This window comes from Limanda limanda, chromosome 5 (assembly GCF_963576545.1).
Source record: "Limanda limanda chromosome 5, fLimLim1.1, whole genome shotgun sequence".
Classification (NCBI taxonomy): Eukaryota; Metazoa; Chordata; class Actinopteri; order Pleuronectiformes; family Pleuronectidae; genus Limanda; species Limanda limanda.
Genome location: NC_083640.1, coordinates 192,147 through 212,500, shown reverse-complemented (window position 1 = coordinate 212,500; position 20,354 = coordinate 192,147). Strand labels below are relative to the sequence as shown.

At 48.7% G+C, this 20,354-nt stretch overlaps 1 protein-coding gene across 1 annotated transcript in view; it reads right to left on the bottom strand.

The window, feature by feature from the left end:
• Positions 1 to 17,699, bottom strand: part of snapc4 (small nuclear RNA activating complex, polypeptide 4) — an 18,280-nt gene extending 581 nt beyond the window's left edge. The window contains exons 1-21 of the mRNA XM_061072381.1: positions 17,652 to 17,699; positions 16,574 to 16,699; positions 16,435 to 16,469; positions 15,919 to 16,006; positions 14,590 to 14,621; positions 14,269 to 14,391; positions 12,053 to 12,193; positions 11,869 to 11,953; positions 11,538 to 11,619; positions 11,208 to 11,309; positions 10,417 to 10,489; positions 10,174 to 10,338; positions 9,913 to 10,063; positions 9,704 to 9,810; positions 9,496 to 9,590; positions 9,323 to 9,417; positions 9,117 to 9,217; positions 3,638 to 5,149; positions 2,799 to 3,206; positions 1,720 to 2,338; positions 1,145 to 1,443 (exon numbers count right to left, since the gene is read on the bottom strand). Of these exons, the coding sequence (XP_060928364.1) occupies positions 1,145 to 1,443; positions 1,720 to 2,338; positions 2,799 to 3,206; positions 3,638 to 5,149; positions 9,117 to 9,217; positions 9,323 to 9,417; positions 9,496 to 9,590; positions 9,704 to 9,810; positions 9,913 to 10,063; positions 10,174 to 10,338; positions 10,417 to 10,489; positions 11,208 to 11,309; positions 11,538 to 11,619; positions 11,869 to 11,953; positions 12,053 to 12,193; positions 14,269 to 14,391; positions 14,590 to 14,621; positions 15,919 to 16,006; positions 16,435 to 16,469; positions 16,574 to 16,697 (4,437 nt within the window). The 5' untranslated portion in view covers positions 16,698 to 16,699; positions 17,652 to 17,699. The remainder of the gene's footprint in view (positions 1 to 1,144; positions 1,444 to 1,719; positions 2,339 to 2,798; positions 3,207 to 3,637; positions 5,150 to 9,116; positions 9,218 to 9,322; positions 9,418 to 9,495; positions 9,591 to 9,703; positions 9,811 to 9,912; positions 10,064 to 10,173; positions 10,339 to 10,416; positions 10,490 to 11,207; positions 11,310 to 11,537; positions 11,620 to 11,868; positions 11,954 to 12,052; positions 12,194 to 14,268; positions 14,392 to 14,589; positions 14,622 to 15,918; positions 16,007 to 16,434; positions 16,470 to 16,573; positions 16,700 to 17,651) is intronic.
• Between the last annotated feature and the right edge of the window lie 2,655 nt (positions 17,700 to 20,354).

The following is a 20,354-nucleotide window of genomic DNA, read 5'->3' as shown; positions in this document are numbered from 1 at the left end:
GTTAAAATGTGTCCTTTTGTTTATCCATATAATATAATACACATACAAGATGAAAACATCTAATGAGGAAAGAGAGGGGGGGGGGGTGTTCCATCCAAGTGGCTGAACACTCATCCTGGTTTTCTTTGGTAATTCTGGTTTATTTAAGTGAGAGATTCGTTCCGTAACTCAACCCCCATGGTAGCTCACACTTTGGAGCTAGCCTGCTCAGACCGGTTGAAACAGGTGTTTGTTAAAGTTGAGTTGAACTGTTTATTAGGTTCTATTTTCAAGCTGTGAGAAGAAGAAATGAAAACATCACCAGTTCAAACTGGACTGTGACTGTGAATGTATTCTGACATCTGCTCTCCTTCTCTTTCTCCAACACTCATTTCCTTCTCCGGTTCTCTTTCTTTGATACCGAGGAGAAGATGCCTTTTATAAATCAAACAGACAAAACTGTTCAAGTTGTTGATAATGAAAAAATAAAGCTACTCACTTCACTTCTTACTGAGGTGATTCAGACCTGCTCTTTGTTCCTGTGGTTCTGCAGCTGCAGATCAAACTGAACCTTTTCACTTAAACCAGGATTAGTTGATCTACTTTGATGGAAAAACCCCTCGAGGACCAGGAGAATAAGATATGAAAAGATTTGATGACATCTAGTTCTAATCTCGCTGGAAAAGAGACTACAGCAATGTGACCCTGAAACGTCTGTGACCATTGACAGTGGTTGTTATGAAGTTATTTTTTATTTATTATTATCTGGTCAATCAATCAATCAATCAGATTGTATTTGTATAGCCAATATTCACAAATCACAGTTCGTCTCATTGGGCTTTAACATGGTGAGACATCCTCTGTCCTTCACCCTCAGCAAGAGTCAGGACAAACTACTAAAAACCCTTTTAACAGGTGAAGACACGTAGAAACCTCAGAGAGACACATGTGAGGATCCGTCTCCCAGGACGGACACAAGTGACACAGATGTGTAGAGGAGAACATCCTCAGGAGAAAGGTTTCAGCAGCAATGATGAGGGGAAACATCTTAAAGGATAACTTCAATACGTCAAGCAGACATACCGGTGTATGACTAGTGGCTGTTAGTGGTACTGCAACTTTAATCATCATATCAAACTTTATCTACATGTGTTGTTTATCTCACCTTGGCTCTCTGTCGCCCCCTTGCTTTGATTTTCTTCAGCTTCACCACTTCCTCCTCCTCCTCCTCCTCCTCCTGAGTGGCTGGGCGAGCCACAGTCTCCTCTGTTATTGGTTGGATGGTAGCAAGGAGGGCGGGGACAGTGAAGAGTGACAGGAAGCGGGCCTTCAACAACTGGTAGGCGGGGTTACTAGAAAAACGCTCTGTCACAAGCTCACGCACTGCCACCACAAGCACCTCCTCCTCCTCCTGCTTCTCCTCCTCCTGCTGCTGCTCCTCCTGCTGGCGGTCAGAGGGAGCTCCTGGGAGACACAACAAACACCTGAGAACATGTTCTAGGTTCTGTTACGTTAACATGATTGAAAACTGTTTATTATCAAAATCAAGTTTGGCCCCTGACCCGCTTTTTCATTTCCTATTTTTGATCTGAGCAAAAAATTCAAACTACGAAAAACATACCGTAAAGTTTTTTGGTATCAGATTCATAAATGAATAACAAAAAAATGCCTTGTTTTTAAATTGTCTGATTTGGGTTTTCTTATTGAGTTTAAAAAGAAGGAATGATACAGGGCCTGTACCTGTCAGAGGAGCGTGAGCTGGTGGCGCGGCTGGTCGGAGGTCAGAGGTCGAGTCTGGCAGGTCGGCTGGACGCTGACTCGGCGGGTTTTCGGACCTGCTGGCGGAGGCGGTCCTGGTTTGGCGGCGCCGAGGTTCAGAGTCTTGACGCAGCAGCTGCAGAGACGATTTGGTCAAAGAGTTTCTGGCCTGAAGCAGCGCCCGCAGCGTGGCCAGAGTGCTGACGAATGGCGGCAGGTAGGGCAGAGCCACGCCTGCTCCTGGTACCACCACCCCCCTCCGCCCACTCAGCCAATCACACACTGCTTCCTGAGGCTCCAGGAACATCAGTGAGGGGTTGAACTGAAGCCCCGCCCTCCTGAGGGCAGATGGGGAGGCCTCATCCGCTCGGATTGCAGGTGGAGGTGGCAAAGTGGGGTCCGGCACTAATGCCTGCTGATGGCGTGGGGGCGGGGCTAGTGCAAGCTGGACCATCCCACCAGGAGTCAGGACCCATATCGACTGACCAGGAAGTAGATCGGGGGTGGGTTTCTCTGGGCGATCGACAGTTTCCTCTTTAGAGCGAGACGCACGAGGGCGAGTTTTACAAGGAGAAGACTTCCTCTTCTTTTTAGCTTCGTCCTGGAAACAGAGAGCAGGAGACATGTGAGGACGAGATGGACAACTAGGAGTCAAACAGGAGGAGACATGTGAGGACGAGATGGACAACTAGGAGTCAAACAGGAGGAGACATGTGAGGACGAGATGGACAACTAGGAGTCAAACAGGAGGAGACATGTGAGGACGAGATGGACAACTAGGAGTCAAACAGGAGGAGACATGTGAGGACGAGATGGACAACTAGGAGTCAAACAGGAGGAGACATGTGAGGACGAGATGGACAACTAGGAGTCAAACAGGAGGAGACATGTGAGGACGAGATGGACAACTAGGAGTCAAACAGGAGGAGACATGTGAGGACGAGATGGACAACTAGGAGTCAAACAGGAGGAGACATGTGAGGAAGAGATGGACAACTAGGAGTCAAACAGGAGGAGACAAGTGAGGACCAGATGGACAACTAGGAGGAGACATGTCCAACCTTGGTCTCAGTGTCTCTCTGCAGCTCCCTGGCCTTGTGAGTTAGCTTCCGAACCCTTTTTCCTTCCTGGGTGTCACCTGCATCAGCCTGGGCCCTGGGGTCCCCCCCCCCATCTGGACAGGGGACGTCTGGACCGCTGGCCCCCCCGTCCTGCTCCGGCCCCCTCCTGCGCTTCGTTCCTCTGCTGGGACGTGTGGGCGGCGTCTTTGTGACGGGGTCAGATTCACAGAGTTCGGGGTCAGGACTTGGTTGACTGGGGGGGGGGGTAGTATGAATAAAGTAGTCATGTTCAGATAAGCTTGAATCTAAGAATGCAGTGTGATGCTGAGGAGGTGGGAGGAGCCCAGTCTGAGGAGGTGGGAGGAGCCCAGTCTGAGGGGGCGGGGCAGGCGTCTTCCTGTTTTGAGTCTGAAACAAAAGCAAAAAAGCGAAATCAGTTCTTGTTTTATTCAGAATCACCGTCCTGTGGTTGTTTGTCTCCAGAAACTCAAGCAGCTTCAGTCCACAAACATTTAGTTTCCCTCAGACTCAAGAGGTCACCGTGACCTTTGACCTCTTAAATCTAATCAGTCCCTCTTTGTGTCTAAATGAACGTTTGTAAGAAAGTTGTACAAATTCCCTCAAGACGTCAGATTGTTCTAAACAAAAAACCTCAAGAGGGAATTTCTGCAACTCTGGTGCGAAGCTTAGACTCAAAAATATGGAATGATTAGAGTTTAAAGGGTCAAAGGTCACGGTGACCTCCTGTTATAGTGAATGCAACATGTCAGGAACACCTGAGGGAACTGGAGCTGATTCTAGTTCAATCTCACAACAGGAAGTAGTAGACCTGTGGTTACCATGGCTGCAGGAGCTTCCTGTAGAGCTCCGGGCTCCTTCACACCTGTGCACGTCCCGTCACTACCTGCTCCAAGGAAACACACCTTGACCTTCTGCCCCCCCCCTCTGGGCATACTCTGTTCTGAGGTTGTACAACTGGAGGAATGGAGAGGACGGGTGGCGAGGGTTGAGAGTGAGAATGGAACAGCTTGTTGATTGGCCGGTGTTGAACCAATAGAAACAGCGGTGTTAGGGGAAGAGGACTGGTAAACTTTGAAGCTCTGAGCCAATGGTGCAGTCTGTTGCTGGACGAAGGCGGAGCCGGGAGGACTCTGGAGCATCGGGACCATGGAGACAGGAGGAAGAGGAGATGAAGATGAAGATGTGAGGACGCCCACAGGAGCAGGTCGGCATGGAGACAAAGGGGATGTGTCGGAAGAGGGAGCAAGAGGTTGGAGAAGAGGATGAGGAATGAAGACACTCGGAGGAAAGGACACACGAGACATCTGAGGAAGACCAGGACGATTCTGAGAAGGGATGCTAGGAGGAAGAGTCTGAGGTCGGTGCTGATAAACTAACTGCTGTGTTCTGATTGGTTGTTGGAGCATCATGTGCTGCTGTTGCAGAGCGTTCAGCTGCGTCAGGATCCGTTTGTCCTGCAGGTCCGACTCCTGCTGCTGCCTCCTCTGCTGCAGCATTCCTGCGACAGTGAGCGGATTCTTCCTGCGGACAGACGGAGGCTCCGGGGGCGGAGCTGCAAACTCCACTTTCTTCTTCCTCTGCTCTATCGTCTCCTTGCAGCCGAGGACGTCCACGCTCATGGTCTGCAGCAGCAGCTGGAAGACAGGAGTGGAGGAGAGCTGGGTTGTCTCTCCTTGTTCCCTCACGGCGTCGGCCACAGTCAGTCTGCTGGGAGTCGGGATCAGCAGGTTCCCGATCCAGGGCAGCACGGCCGCCTGGAGCTGGACCTTCACCACCACGTCCATGGCTCGGCCCGCGGCCTTCCCCTGGGGCCGGAAGCCACGCTTCTTCCACTCGGCCGCCTGGCAGAGCAGGTGGGCTCGGAGCTGCTCAGGTGACACCATCATCATGGCGCTGCTTCTGTGACGCTCCTCCCACTGCAGCTCCGGTGGATTTGGTCCAATGATCACAGAGCGTCCGGACTTCCCCACGATGGTGGAGCGGACTGGCTTCTCTCCCTGGCCGTGGGAGGACGGAGGTATCGACACCGGCCTGAAGTTCAGGAAGGAGAAATGTTCTGCTCTATCATCTGGAATCCACTCAGTCATCGAAGGGCAGGTGTACTCCACCTCCTCCTCTACATCCCCTTCAACCACCTCCTCCTCCTCCTCCTTCTCCTCCTCCTTCATCTTCTTCTCATCAGTATCACTGTCCATGTACTCCACCTCCTCCTCCTCCTCCTCCTGCTCCTCCTCACTGCTCAGCTCCTCCTTCACTCTCCTCCTGATGTTTACCTTCCTCTTCTTCTTTCCATCTCCACTTGTTTGTGGCTTTTTAGCTCTTCTATTTTTCTGTGGACACAGAGTGACATCAGTCAGAGTCGGTTCTCCTGTGTGAGGAACGCTGCATCCCTCAGTAAGAGCCTTAGAACATTGAGACATTATTCTGCTTCGTTATCATTCATCTTTTCAACATTAATCACATTTTTTCAAGTTAATACATTTTCTCTCGACTAAAGTTCCCTCGAGGAAACTAATATCGTACAAAATCCGGAGAATACGGACTACTGCCCCCCCCCCTCCTGGCAGGTCGACCTGCTGCTGCCCTCTGACCTCTGACCTCTGCAGCTCAACCAGAAACCAGCAGCTCCACTGGTCTGTAACCTGAGTCACTCCCCCCCCTCCGCTCCCTGCACTGGTTCCCAGTGGCTGCATCCGTTTCAGAACACCAGTACCTGGTACCGTGCTGCAAACAGATCGGGTCCAGTCCACTTCCAGGACCTGGTCCAGTCCACATCCAGTACCTGGTCCACTCCACATCCAGGACCTGGTCCAGTCCACTTCCAGGACCTGGTCCAGTCCACTTCCAGGACCTGGTCCAACCTCACAGCCCATCCATTCACTCTGCTCTGCATCGACCAATCAGCTGCTCCCTCACTGAGAGCTAACCACTCAACAACATCTGGACAGTTTCCTGTCCCGGCTCCTGAACGGTGGGACGAGCTCCACATGGACATGAGGACAGGAAGTCCACACGTCTTACATCTCAAAATAAAAACACATCTCTTCAGACCTTGGATAAAAACTAAAGTAGCACTTACAGTACCAGTCAAAGGTTTGGACACACCTTCTCATTTAATGTTTTTTCTTTATTTGTATTTCTTTCTACATTGCAGATTAATATTGAAGACATCCAAACTATGAAGGAACACATATGGAATTATGTGGTAAACAAAAAAAATGCTTGACAAACCAGGATATGTTTTAGATTCTTCAAAGAAGCCACTTTATGCTCTGATGACTCTTGACCTTCTTTCAATCAGCTTCATGAGGTCGTCACCTGGACGGGTTCCAGAGCTGCTGAGGACTTCACTCTGGTCCAGCTCGTCCCAGACCATCTCATTCTGGTTCAGGTCGGGTGAAGGTGGAGCCAGGTCCTCTGGGCTCAGGTGGGGTGAAGGTGGAGCCAGGTCACCTGGGTTCAGGTCGGGTGAAGGTGGAGCCAGGTCCTCTGGGTTCAGGTCGGGTGAAGGTGGGACCAGGTCCTCTGGGTTCAGGTCGGGTGAAGGTGGGACCAGGTCCTCTGGGTTCAGGTGGGGTGAAGGTGGGACCAGGTCCTCTGGGTTCAGGTCGGGTGAAGGTGGAGCCAGGTCCTCTGGGCTCAGGTCGGGTGAAGGTGGAACCAGGTCCTCTGGGTTCAGGTCGGGTGAAGGTGGAGCCAGGTCCTCTGGGTTCAGGTCGGGTGAAGGTGGAGCCAGGTCCTCTGGGTTCAGGTCGGGTGAAGGTGGAGCCAGGTTCTCTGGGTTCAGGTGGAGTGAAGGTGGAGCCAGGTCCTCTGGGTTCAGGTCGGGTGAAGGTGGAGCCAGGTCCTCTGGGTTCAGGTCGGGTGAAGGTGGAGCCAGGTCCTCTGGGTTCAGGTGGGGTGAAGGTGGAGCCAGGTCCTCTGGGTTCAGGTGGGGTGAAGGTGGGACCAGGTCCTCTGGGTTCAGGTCGGGTGAAGGTGGGACCAGGTCCTCTGGGTTCAGGTCGGGTGAAGGTGGGACCAGGTCCTCTGGGTTCAGGTGGGGTGAAGGTGGGACCAGGTCCTCTGGGTTCAGGTCGGGTGAAGGTGGAGTCAGGTCCTCTGGGCTCAGGTCGGGTGAAGGTGGAACCAGGTCCTCTGGGTTCAGGTCGGGTGAAGGTGGAGCCAGGTCCTCTGGGTTCAGGTCGGGTGAAGGTGGAGCCAGGTCCTCTGGGTTCAGGTCGGGTGAAGGTGGAGCCAGGTTCTCTGGGTTCAGGTGGAGTGAAGGTGGAGCCAGGTCCTCTGGGTTCAGGTCGGGTGAAGGTGGAGCCAGGTCCTCTGGGTTCAGGTCGGGTGAAGGTGGAGCCAGGTCCTCTGGGTTCAGGTGGGGTGAAGGTGGAGCCAGGTCCTCTGGGTTCAGGTGGGGTGAAGGTGGGACCAGGTCCTCTGGGTTCAGGTCGGGTGAAGGTGGAGCCAGGTCCTCTGGGTTCAAGTCGGGTGAAGGTGGAGCCAGGTCCTCTGGGTTCAGGTCGGGTGAAGGTGGAGCCAGGTCCTCTGGGTTCAGGTGGGGTGAAGGTGGAGCCAGGTCCTCTGGGTTCAGGTCGGGTGAAGGTGGGACCAGGTCCTCTGGGTTCAGGTCAGGTGAAGGTGGAGCCAGGTCCTCTGGGTTCAGGTCGGGTGAAGGTGGAGCCAAGTGCTCTGGGTTCAGGTGGGGTGAAGGTGGAGCCAGGTCCTCTGGGTTCAGGTCGGGTGAAGGTGGAGGCCAGGTCCTCTGGGTTCAGGTCGGGTGAAGGTGGGACCAGGTCCTCTGGGTTCAGGTCGGGTGAAGGTGGAGGCCAGGTCACCTGAGTTCAGGTCGGGTGAAGGTGGAGCCAGGTCCTCTGGGTTCAGGTCGGGTGAAGGTGGAGCCAGGTCCTCTGGGTTCAGGTCGGGTGAAGGTGGGACCAGGTCCTCTGGGTTCAGGTCGGGTGAAGGTGGAGGCCAGGTCACCTGAGTTCAGGTCGGGTGAAGGTGGAGCCAGGTCCTCTGGGTTCAGGTCGGGTGAAGGTGGAGCCAGGTCCTCTGGGTTCAGGTCGGGTGAAGGTGGGACCAGGTCCTCTGGGTTCAGGTCGGGTGAAGGTGGGACCAGGTCCTCTGGGTTCAGGTCAGGTGAAGGTGGAGCCAGGTCCTCTGGGTTCAGGTCGGGTGAAGGTGGAGCCAGGTCCTCTGGGTTCAGGTGGGGTGAAGGTGGAGCCAGGTCCTCTGGGTTCAGGTCGGGTGAAGGTGGAGCCAGGTCCTCTGGGTTCAGGTCGGGTGAAGGTGGAGCCAGGTCCTCTGGGTTCAGGTGGGGTGAAGGTGGAGCCAGGTCCTCTGGGTTCAGGTCAGGTGAAGGTGGAGCCAGGTTCTCTGAGTTCAGGTCGGGTGAAGGTGGAGCCAGGTCCTCTGGGTTCAGGTGGAGCCAGGTCCTCTGGGTTGAGGTGGGGTGAAGGTGGAGGCCATGTTCCTTGTTTCTTGACCCAAGCAAGTCTCTTCTTCTTCTTGTTCTTCTTCCTCAGCCGTGGCTTCTTTGCAGGAACTCCACCATGAAGACCTGATTCACGCAGTCTCCCCTGGAGCTGAAGTTGAGATGTTTCTCCTTCCTGATCTCCATGAAGCTTCATGTTGCCTCTGATCTGAGGTGCTGGTGACTTGTTGTTTCTGAGGCGGGTCGCTCTGATGAACTTCTCCTCGGCAGCAGAGGTAACTCTTGGTCTTCTTGTCCTGGGCGGTCCTCATGAGAGACAGCTTCATCAGAGAGTTTGATGGTTTTCACGACTGAACTTGAGGAAACATTCAAAGTTCTTGAAGAAGAACATTCCACAGATCTACTCTGGACAAGGCCAAGCTGTTAATTAGAAACCGTCAAGGTCACGACCTCATGACGCTGAATGAAAGAAGGTCAAGAGCAGCAAAGCATAAGGTGGCTACTTTGAAGAATCTAAAATATAATACATATTCTGTTTTTTTGTTTACCACATAATTCCATATGTGTTCCTTCATAGTTTTGATGTCTTCAATATTAATCTGCAATGTAGAAAGAAATACAAATAAAGAAAAAGCATTGAATGAGAAGGTGTGTCCAAACCTTTGACTGGAACATGTCACCTACATGTTGCACTTTGTAGTTTGGATCTCGTGAAGAAAATTGTACGTTCTTGATTGTTGTTGTGGGTTTGTTCCTTCATGGTTGATGCACACGTTGTGAGTGGCTTTGGATATCAATGATATCCATATCAATGATATGTAATGTGATGGAACCCAACACTGTGAATCTGTGAGTGCAGGTGTGAAGAGGATCACCTGAGCAGGACTGAGCCTCTTTCTGCTCACTTTCCTCCATTCCCTCAGACACTGAGCATCGTAACGTTGAGGAATCTCAGCTGCGATCTTCGCCCAGCGACCTGACACATAGATGGACATTTATCATCAGAGGATGTTGAAGACACTGGACAGGACAGGACCCATAGTACTCAGCATCAGGCTCTCTGTAAGTGTGTGAGACTCACCGACGCCATGTTTCTCCACCAGCTGCAGCAGCAGCTCCTGCTCCTGTTTGTCAAATGCTCCTCGCTTCATCCCCGACTTCAGACAGTCGATGTACCTGCACACACACAACACATGAGGAGGACGACATCCAACACATTCTGTCTCTGTGATCCTTCGTCCAATCAGGACTCACCTGTCTCTGCAGGCGCAGTCCGTTCGTCCAGGAACCTCCAGCCGGATCTTCCACCAGTTCTTCTCCCCGTGACGTGAGACAGCTCGCAACAAGAGCTGAGGGACAGACAGGCAACAGTTTGAGGGGATGATGTCTCAGAAAAGTGTCCACAATGAGGACACTTTTCATGATGTTTCCTGGGGACAAGTATTTGTTCCTGTGAGCCCACCTGGTCTTCCTGTTTGGTCCACATGCCTTTCTTCAGGCTCGGGTCCAGAACCTGGTTCCACCTGTAGATCAGCTGAGGGGGGTGGCGACCCTCCATGAAGTAACTCACTGAGAGACAGGTGGACAGACAGACAATCAGTGAGATGGAGAGACGTGATGTCACCGTGATGTCACCGTGATGTCACCGTGATGTCACAGCGATGTCATTACTCTGAGTGTAGGGGATAAAGTTTCCAATCCTCATCTTGTCCACCAGATCCCGGAGAAGAGCGTCTTCATTGGGCGTCCAACTTCCTCGTCTCAACGAGTCTGACACAAAACGCTGGAAAGTCTGAAGACACATGAAGGCTGTCCTCCCCGTCTTAGAGACAGACAGACAAGCAGGTGAGACAGACAGGTTAGAAAGACATACAGTAGAGATGGACGGACAGGTGAGAGACAGAAAGGTTACAAAGACAGACAGGTCCTAACCCCCAGCTCCTCAGCGATCTTTTTCCAGTGTCTCTCTCGGTGTCTCCTGCTGATGTCTCTCAGCTGCTGCACCTCCTCCTGACTCCATCCAACCTTCCTGATTGACGGGTGAAGGAAGTTCTGCCAGAAGCACCTGATGTCATCGGCCTCCCGCGTCCCTTCAAACTGAGCAGAGAGGACACGTTGGTACCGGCTGACCTTTGTTTCATTGTCAACACGTGATTAGTTGAATCTCAGATTTACATCAATGTTGGAGATTTTTTCCCAATCATGTTCCTCGTATCGATCACCGATCAGCTCCTCCTCCTTCTTCGTCCTGACCAATCAAAGTGAGAGAAGAACACGGTCAGTGACACATGTCGAACATCATAACTCATGCAGTCCTTATGTACACTCTGAACCCAGACCAGTTCAAAGACCTGGACCTGGAAACAGACCAGGACACAGACCTGGACCAGACTTGGATCCAGACCAGTTCAAAGACCTGGACCTGGAAACAGACCAGGACACAGACCTTATAACCGTTTCGTTCGAGTAGACGTACATACGTACCTCTCTCTCTCTCTCTCTCTCTCTCTCTCTCTCTCTCTCTCTCTCTCTCTCTCTCTCTCTCTCTCTCTCTCTCTCTCTCTCTCTCTCTCTCTCTCTCTCTCTCTCTCTCTCTCTCTCTCTCTCTCTCTCTCTCTCTCTCTCTCTCTCTCTCTCTCTCTCTCTCTCTCTCTCTCCACCTCCACCTCACTAACAAACACCTCATGTCAGTTCCACAAAGTTTCACAAAGGTTGAACGTGGGCGTGTAGAGGAGTAAGATGCAGATTCACATGGGAACGTTTCCAGGTGAACTGGGATTTATAAAGTGAACTTTGTGTTCATTGTCCACGGTTTTATAAATAGGAATCTTCTTTTGCATAAATCATTTCTGGCTTTTGTGTGAACGAACACTTTAGTATGAATCCAGACCAGGACACAGACCTGGACATGGATCCAGACCAGGCCACAGACCTGGACATGGATCCAGACCAGGCCACAGACCTACCTGAGTTTGTCGATCTCTCTCTCCAAATTGTCGATCTGCTCTCGGAGCTTCTGCCTGTTTGTCTCCTCTGCTGACGATAACTTCTGACTCAGGTAGTCCACCCTGACAGAGAGACAGGTGGGATATAGAGACAGGTGGGACAGAGAGACAGACATGTCTCATGAAGGTCGTTTCTACACTGCAGTGGATATTTTCCCTTTGTTTTATTAAAATATCTCCGTCCAAAGGAGAAAAACAATTGACTACAATTACTCAAACCAGCATGTTGAGCCAGTAGGGGGCACTAAAGTCTTCTTCATCGATCTGTCGACCAGCAGAAAAGAACTTTACCTGGAGAGTTTGGGCTGGACAAGTCTCCTCAGACTGTCTCTGGACACTGAGTCGATCAGAAGAGTCTTCTGCCAGCTCTCCCCTGAAGACACAGTGAGGACATGAAGACACAATGATGAGACCGTGAGGACATCAAGAAGACATGAAGACACAGTGAGGACATGAAGACACAATGATGAGACCGTGAGGACATCAAGAAGACATGAAGACACAGTGAGGACATGAAGACACAATGATGAGACCGTGAGGACATCAAGAAGACATGAGGACACAGCGAGGACATGAGTGCACACTGATGACGTACAGGACATTCAAATATTTGTCTTCTCACATCGTTTAATCTTGACTTTATTTTCGTCCAGACATCCTGTCATCCTGCTGCTCTTCTCCTTCGTCTCCCGATTGGCTGGCGGACCCTGGACACAGACAACAAGAAACCTCATTGGTCAGCTGTTACAAGTCTATCTGTGTCTGTTGCTGTCTGTCCACCTCTCTGTCCGCCGGTCAGTTCTCACCAGGCCGGTCTGTTTGTCTTTGAAGTAAGGCTTCAGGAAGCGACCCAGGTACATGTTGATTGGCAGCTGGTAGGAGGAGGGGGCCGGCTGTTCTGTGGAAGGCTCTTTGATTGGTCCAGACAACTGAGACACAAGTTCCTTCTACAGACAGAAAACATGTCGTCAGTACTTCCACGGTTGTGTGTCAGTACGGACCTGTTGTGTGTCTGTGGTTGTGTGTCAGTACGGACCGGTTGTCTGTGGTTGTGTGTCAGTACGGACCTGTTGTGTGTCTGTGGTTGTGTGTCAGTACGGACCTGTTGTGTGTCTGTGGTTGTGTGTCAGTACTGACCTGTTGTCTGTGGTTGTGTGTCAGTACGGACCTGTTGTGTGTCTGTGGTTGTGTGTCAGTACTGACCTGTTGTCTGTGGTTGTGTGTCAGTATGGACCGGTTGTCTGTGGTTGTGTGTCAGTACGGACCTGTTGTGTGTCTGTGGTTGTGTGTCAGTACTGACCTGTTGTCTGTGGTTGTGTGTCAGTATGGACCGGTTGTCTGTCTGTGGTTGTGTGTCAGTACTGACCTGTTGTGTGTCTGTTGTTGTGTGTCAGTACTGACCTGTTGTCTGTGGTTGTGTGTCAGTACGGACCGGTTGTCTGTCTGTGGTTGTGTGTCAGTATGGACCGGTTGTCTGTGGTTGTGTGTCAGTACGGACCTGTTGTGTGTCTGTGGTTGTGTGTCAGTACTGACCTGTTGTGTGTCTGTGGTTGTGTGTCAGTACTGACCTGTTGTGTGTCTGTGGTTGTGTGTCAGTACGGACCGGTTGTCTGTGGTTGTGTGTCAGTACGGACCTGTTGTGTGTCTGTGGTTGTGTGTCAGTACGGACCGGTTGTCTGTGGTTGTGTGTCAGTACGGACCGGTTGTGTGTCAGTACTGACCTGTTGTCTGTGGTTGTGTGTCAGTATGGACCGGTTGTCTGTCTGTGGTTGTGTGTCAGTATGGACCGGTTGTCTGTGGTTGTGTGTCAGTACGGACCGGTTGTCTGTGGTTGTGTGTCAGTACTGACCTGTTGTGTGTCTGTGGTTGTGTGTCAGTACTGACCTGTTGTGTGTCTGTGGTTGTGTGTCAGTACTGACCTGTTGTGTGTCTGTGGTTGTGTGTCAGTACTGAACTGTTTACTGTGGTTTAGCATTAGTACTGACCTGTTGTGTGTCATTGTGTGTCTGTGTGTCAGTACTGACCTGTTGTCTGTCATTGTGTGTAAGTACTGACCTGTTGTCTGTCATTGTGTGTCTGTGGTTGTGTGTCACTACTGACCTGTTGTCTGTGGTTGTGTGTCAGTACTGACCTGTTGTGTGTCTGTGGTTGTGTGTCAGTACTGACCTGTTGTCTGTTGTTGTGTGTCAGTACTGACCTGTTGTCTGTCATTGTGTGTCTGTGGTTGTGTGTCAGTACTGACCTGTTGTCTGTCGTTGTGTGTCAGTACTGACCTGTTGTCTGTCGTTGTGTGTCAGTACGGATCGGTTGTCTGTGGTTGTGTGTCAGTACTGACCTGTTGTCTGTGGTTCTGTGTCAGTAATGACCTGTTGTCTGTGGTTGTGTGTCAGTACTGACCTGTTGTCTGTCGTTGTGTGTCAGTACTGACCTGTTGTCTGTGGTTGTGTGTCAGTACGGATCGGTTGTCTGTGGTTGTGTGTCAGTACTGACCTGTTGTCTGTGGTTGTGTGTCAGTACTGACCTGTTGTCTGTGTGTCAGTACTGACCTGTTGTCTGTGGTTGTGTGTCAGTACTGACCTGTTGTCTGTGGTTGTGTGTCAGTACGGATCGGTTGTCTGTGGTTGTGTGTCAGTACTGACCTGTTGTCTGTGGTTGTGTGTCAGTACTGACCTGTTGTCTGTGGTTGTGTGTCAGTACTGACCTGTTGTCTGTGGTTGTGTGTCAGTACTGACCTGTTGTCTGTCGTTGTGTGTCAGTACTGACCTGTTGTCTGTGGTTGTGTGTCAGTACTGACCTGTTGTCTGTCGTTGTGTGTCAGTACTGACCTGTTGTCTGTCGTTGTGTGTCAGTACTGACCTGTTGTCTGTCGTTGTGTGTCTGTGGTTGTGTGTCAGTACTGACCTGTTGTCTGTCGTTGTGTGTCTGTGGTTGTGTGTCAGTACTGACCTGTTGTCTGTCGTTGTGTGTCTGTGGTTGTGTGTCAGTACTGACCTGTTGTCTGTCGTTGTGTGTCAGTACTGACCTGTTGTCTGTCGTTGTGTGTCAGTAGTGTCTCCAGCTGACACAGAGTCTCCTGCACCACCTGCTGGTAAACCAGGTTCATCTGAAGACAAGACTCAACAGAGAGAGAAATACCCAGCTCACTCTGGACGGACACACACACACACACACACACACACACACACACACACACACACACACACACACACACACACACACACACACACACACACACACACACACACACACACACACACACACACACACACACACACACACACACACACACACAGTTAACAACAGTGGGTAGTTACTTGTGTAGACTTTTGTTTGTGTTACTGACCTCATCACTGCTGATGATGATGTCATCACCATCTAAACAAACAGATCAGACATTAACTGTTTAGAATCATCCAATAAATCATGATTTCATATAACCAGTGAAACACAGACAGACAGACAGACAGACAGACAGGCAGGCAGGCAGACAGACAGACAGACAGACAGACAGACAGACAGACAGACAGACAGACAGACAGACAGACAGACAGACAGACAGACAGACAGACAGACAGACAGACAGACAGACAGACAGACAGACAGACAGACAGACAGACAGACAGACAGACAGACAGACAGACAGACAGACAGACAGACAGACAGACAGACAGACAGACAGACAGACAGACAGACAGACAGACAGACAGACAGACAGACAGACAGACAGACAGACAGACAGACAGACAGACAGACAGACAGACAGACAGACAGACAGACAGACAGACAGACAGACAGACAGACAGACAGACAGACAGACAGACAGACAGACAGACAGACAGACAGACAGACAGACAGACAGACAGACAGACAGACAGACAGACAGACAGACAGACAGACAGACAGACAGACAGACAGTACCTGACAGACAGACAGACAGACAGTACCTGACAGACAGACAGACAGACAGACAGACAGACAGACAGACAGACAGACAGACAGACAGACAGACAGACAGACAGTACCTGACAGACAGACAGACAGACAGACAGACAGACAGACAGACAGACAGACAGACAGACAGACAGACAGACAGACAGACAGACAGTACCTGACAGACAGACAGACAGACAGACAGACAGACAGACAGACAGACAGACAGACAGACAGACAGACAGACAGACAGTACCTGACAGACAGACAGACAGACAGACAGACAGACAGACAGACAGACAGACAGACAGACAGACAGACAGACAGACAGACAGACAGTACCTGACAGACAGACAGACAGACAGACAGACAGACAGACAGACAGACAGACAGACAGACAGACAGACAGACAGACAGACAGACAGACAGACAGACAGACAGACAGACAGACAGACAGACAGACAGACAGACAGTACCTGACAGACAGACAGACAGACAGACAGACAGACAGACAGACAGACAGACAGACAGACAGACAGACAGACAGACAGACAGACAGACAGACAGTACCTGACAGACAGACAGACAGACAGACAGACAGACAGACAGACAGACAGACAGACAGACAGACAGACAGACAGACAGACAGACAGACAGACAGACAGACAGACAGACAGACAGACAGACAGACAGACAGACAGTACCTGACAGACAGACAGACAGGCAGACAGACAGACAGTACCTGACAGACAGACAGGTCCTAGCTTGTTCTCCAGGCTCTCGATCTCTTTCTGGATTTTTTCTCTTTGAGCCAACAGACCTGCAGCAGACTGAACACACATGTTTGTCTTTATGTCACACTGGGGACCCAGCTGAGTGGTGTTGTTAGCATGTGTTCATTTAACTGGAGTTAGCTCAGCATCTGAATAACTACTGTTAGCTTTACTTAGTGACTGGTGTTGTTAGCTAGAGTTCATTTAACTGGAGTTAGCTCAGCATCTGAATAACTACTGTTAGCTTTACTTAGTGACTGGTGTTGTTAGCTAGAGTTCATTTAACTGGAGTTAGCTCAGCATCTGAATAACTACTGTTAGCTTTACTTAGTGACTGGTGTTGTTAGCATGACTAGTGTTGGCTCAACCAGCTCAACTAACTAGTTACTGAGTTAGCGATCTAGCTCGCTCTAGTACTCTATCTATCTATCTATCTATCTAACTGTGTTAGCTTCACTAGAGTTAGCCTGTGTGTTGTGTCTCACCTCCTCCTCTTCGTCATCACTTCCTGATTCATCATCTGAGCAGAGAGACAGAAGGTCACTGTTAGACAGACAGACAGACAGGTACATGTCTCACTGCTCAGCAGCTGTAGATCCATGTTGCAGACAGACAGACAGCTACCTGTCTCACTGCTCAGCAGCTGTAGATCAGTGTGTGTTGCAGACAGACAGACAGACAGACTCTGCTCCAGCTCCTGCACCTGTCTCTGGATCCTGTCTCTCTCTTCAGACAGAGAGACAGACATGACTGTGGACAGACAGACAGGATTGATCAGCACTTATTGATTCAGTTTATTGGATCCTGCTCCAAGTTTGACTGGGAATTAATTCAGCTTCAACTAAAGCACATGACGAGTAGGACTGCCTTACTGCAGTGAGTACTCCCATAGTACCAGTCGTGGTAGTATAGTTACAAGTATCACTAGTAGTAGTATGGTTAGTAACATCAGTAGTATAGCTAGCATGAGTAGAAGTAGTACCAGTCGTGGTAGTCAAGTTACATGTTGAGTACCAGTAGTAGTAGTAGTAGTATTTATAGTCCAGTACCTGTAGTAGTAGTAGTAGTAGTAGTAGTATTTATAGTCCAGTACCTGTAGTAGTAGTAGTAGTAGTAGTAGTATTTATAGTGCAGTACCTGTAGTAGTAGTAGTAGTATTTATAGTGCAGTACCTGTAGTAGTAGTAGTAGTATTTATAGTGCAGTACCTGTAGTAGTAGTAGTAGTATTTATAGTGCAGTACCTGCAGTAGTAGTAGTAGTATTTATAGTCCAGTACCTGTAGTAGTAGTAGTAGTATTTATAGTCCAGTACCTGCAGTAGTAGAAGTAGTATTTATAGTGCAGTACCTGTAGTAGTAGTAGTAGTATTTATAGTGTAGTACCTGTAGTAGTAGTAGTAGTAGTATTTATAGTGCAGTACCTGTAGTAGTAGTAGTAGTATTTATAGTCCAGTACCTGCAGTAGTAGTAGTAGTATTTATAGTGCAGTACCTGTAGTAGTAGTAGTAGTATTTATAGTGCAGTACCTGTAGTAGTAGTAGTAGTATTTATAGTGCAGTACCTGTAGTAGTAGTAGTAGTATTTATAGTGCAGTACCTGTAGTAGTAGTAGTAGTATTTATAGTACAGTACCTGTAGTAGTAGTAGTAGTATTTATAGTACAGTACCTGTAGTAGTAGTAGTAGTAGTATTTATAGTGCATACCTGTAGTTTCCGTCTCTTCCTTCGCGTAAATAAAACTTTGTTTTGATTTGATTCACGCAGCTCTGTCGTTAACATATTACCCAGCAGGCAGTGCGGCAGCCACCCGCCTCTCGCGGGTCCCACTGTTACTCACCGTACTTCACTGTGTACTCACGATATAATTACATATATATTTATACACTAAGTATTGATAAGTTTACAGTGAGGTACATACTGAGCTCATCGGGGGGGGGGGACTCAACGCTTTCCGACTCGGCGCATTTTCTCTGCGCATGTGATGACGTCATTGTCGCAGGATTATGACGTACAACAACGTCGACCGGTTTAAAAACACAGTAAAATTAGTTGTATAAGAATTAATAATATATAACATATTTTAATAATATATAACATATTTTAATAATATATAACCTTACATACAGTCTATGAATGTAACCATATACAGTGGATATACAAAGTCTACGTGCTCCTGTGAAAATAACAGGTTTCTGTGATGTACAAAACTGAGACCCTGTCAGAACTGTGTCCCCAACCCGAACCCGAACCCGAACCCGAACCTGAACCCGAACCCGAACCCGAACCCGAACCTGAACCTGAACCTGAACCCGAAGCCGAACCCTAAACCTAAACCTAACACTAACCTGAACCCTAACCCTGACCCGAACCCATGAATGTGACCTACAACAGGAACAGGTCCACAGGAAACTAACTGAAATCTTTCAGGGGGGAAAATTAAATAATGTGGTTATAACTGGGGAGGTGGCTGAGTTCATAATTAAACAATCACATTCAAACGCATGTTAAATAGCAGTCAGTACTGTTGAAAAACAGCGTGATCTTTTATCCTTTAAGAGTAGTAGAGCCAAACTCAGTTTTGCTCAATTAAGAATTTATTTAGAAAGCAATGAACAGGTTACGGCAAAAACAATGTGTTTCCAGTACATTAGGTGTATCAGAGCGCCCTGGACATCCGGCATCTGTCCATTTTATACAGTAGATCTTCGTCCCTCCTCCTCGGAAGTGCGCACGCGTAGGCCATCCTCCTGGCATTTGGATGACGCTATAGTTTCTAGGCAAACTGTTTACTTCAAGAACGTCCTTCAACCACAGATGCAATATGGGCCAAAGGTGTTTACAATTGGAGAAAAGATTATTATGCTTTCAGCTATTTCAAAACAAACCTGAATGTGTAAACATTCGCAACAACTTAACCAAAACAATGACACAAAATGAAGTCAACAGTCACTCTGTCTGACCTCCACGACTTTATCAGACAGCTGTGGAACTCTATGTGAGTTTAATGAATCTAATGAAATTATGCTTTAATACAGAAGTTAGAAATGAGATCAAGTTAACGTTTATTCTTAGTTTGTAGATTAACCCCTAGGAAGGAAAAGGTTATTATTAAATAATTTGTATGAAGGCCTTATATCTAACTAAAACTATTCCTAGCTTTATTGCTTAAGCGTTCTTTCAGCCACAACCTTTAGTTAAAAGTTTGAAATTCCTAACAGTACACACCTGCAATCATTTAAAGTAACTCTGATTAATCCCAAATACAGTTCAGCTGTTCTCGGAGGATTTTCCTGAAGTTTTCTTCGTTGCATCTTGGAGTTAAAGCTCTGGTCCGCAGAGAGCTTCCAAAGCATCGGAGGGAGCTCACTGTTGAAGGTATCAGTCAGGAGAAGGAGAAGTTCCAGGCATTAGATAAACCATGGAACACAGTGAAGACAGCCGTCAGCAAGTGGAGAAAGTTTGACCCAACAGTGACATGACCAAGAACTGGACGTGCCTCCAGGATTGATGAAAAGACGAGAAGGAAACTGGTCCGAGAGGCCAACAGCAACTTTACAGGAGCGGCAGGGATTTCTGTTAAGTTCTGTCTGTGAACTACATGTGAACTACATGTGAACTACATGTGACAACAATCTCCCGTGATCTGCATTCGTTGGACTCCGGGGTGGGGGGGGCAAGACCGAAGCCTTTTCTTACCAAGAAAAACATCCGATACCAGTCAGTTTAGGCTCAAAACCTTCAGGCTTCCGTTAGAAAGCTGAAGAGGAACTTTCACCTTTCAGCACGACAAGCGCCCAAAGTCAAGTCAAGATGTGCCATGCTAATAGACTCCTCCCCCAAAAGACTGAGTGCTGTAATAAAATCAAAAGGTGCCTCAACAAAGTATTAGTTTAGGTGTGCGCATATTTATGCAACCAGGTTTTTGTTAGTTTTTTATTTTTTATTTCTCCCCCTAAAAGATGTTTGTTTTTCAATTGAACTGTTCACGTTAAAGGTCACATTAAAGGTGGAAAAAGTTCGGACATGATTTATCTTTGTCTAATTTTTTTTTACATCACAAAAACCTGGCATTGTAGGGGTGTGTAGATGTTTTATATCCACTGTATATATATTCTCCTTCTGGTCAATATTTATGGTCATAACACTAAACTTGAAAATTACTTTTTGCCTGATATCCTACCATAGTTTCTCATGTTGGTCATAGAAATTCATTGTCTATTTTATAACATGATTTAGAAATCAAGAAAATCAACCCTATCCTTCCAATTAGAAAAATCCAGTGGAGAAGTAATTCAATTCAAACAATCAGATCGTGTTTGGGCGGCAAATTAATCTTCTGCTTAATATACAAACTTGTGTAACTCACAGTATGAGAAACATCTCACTGATGATAATCAATACTTGTGA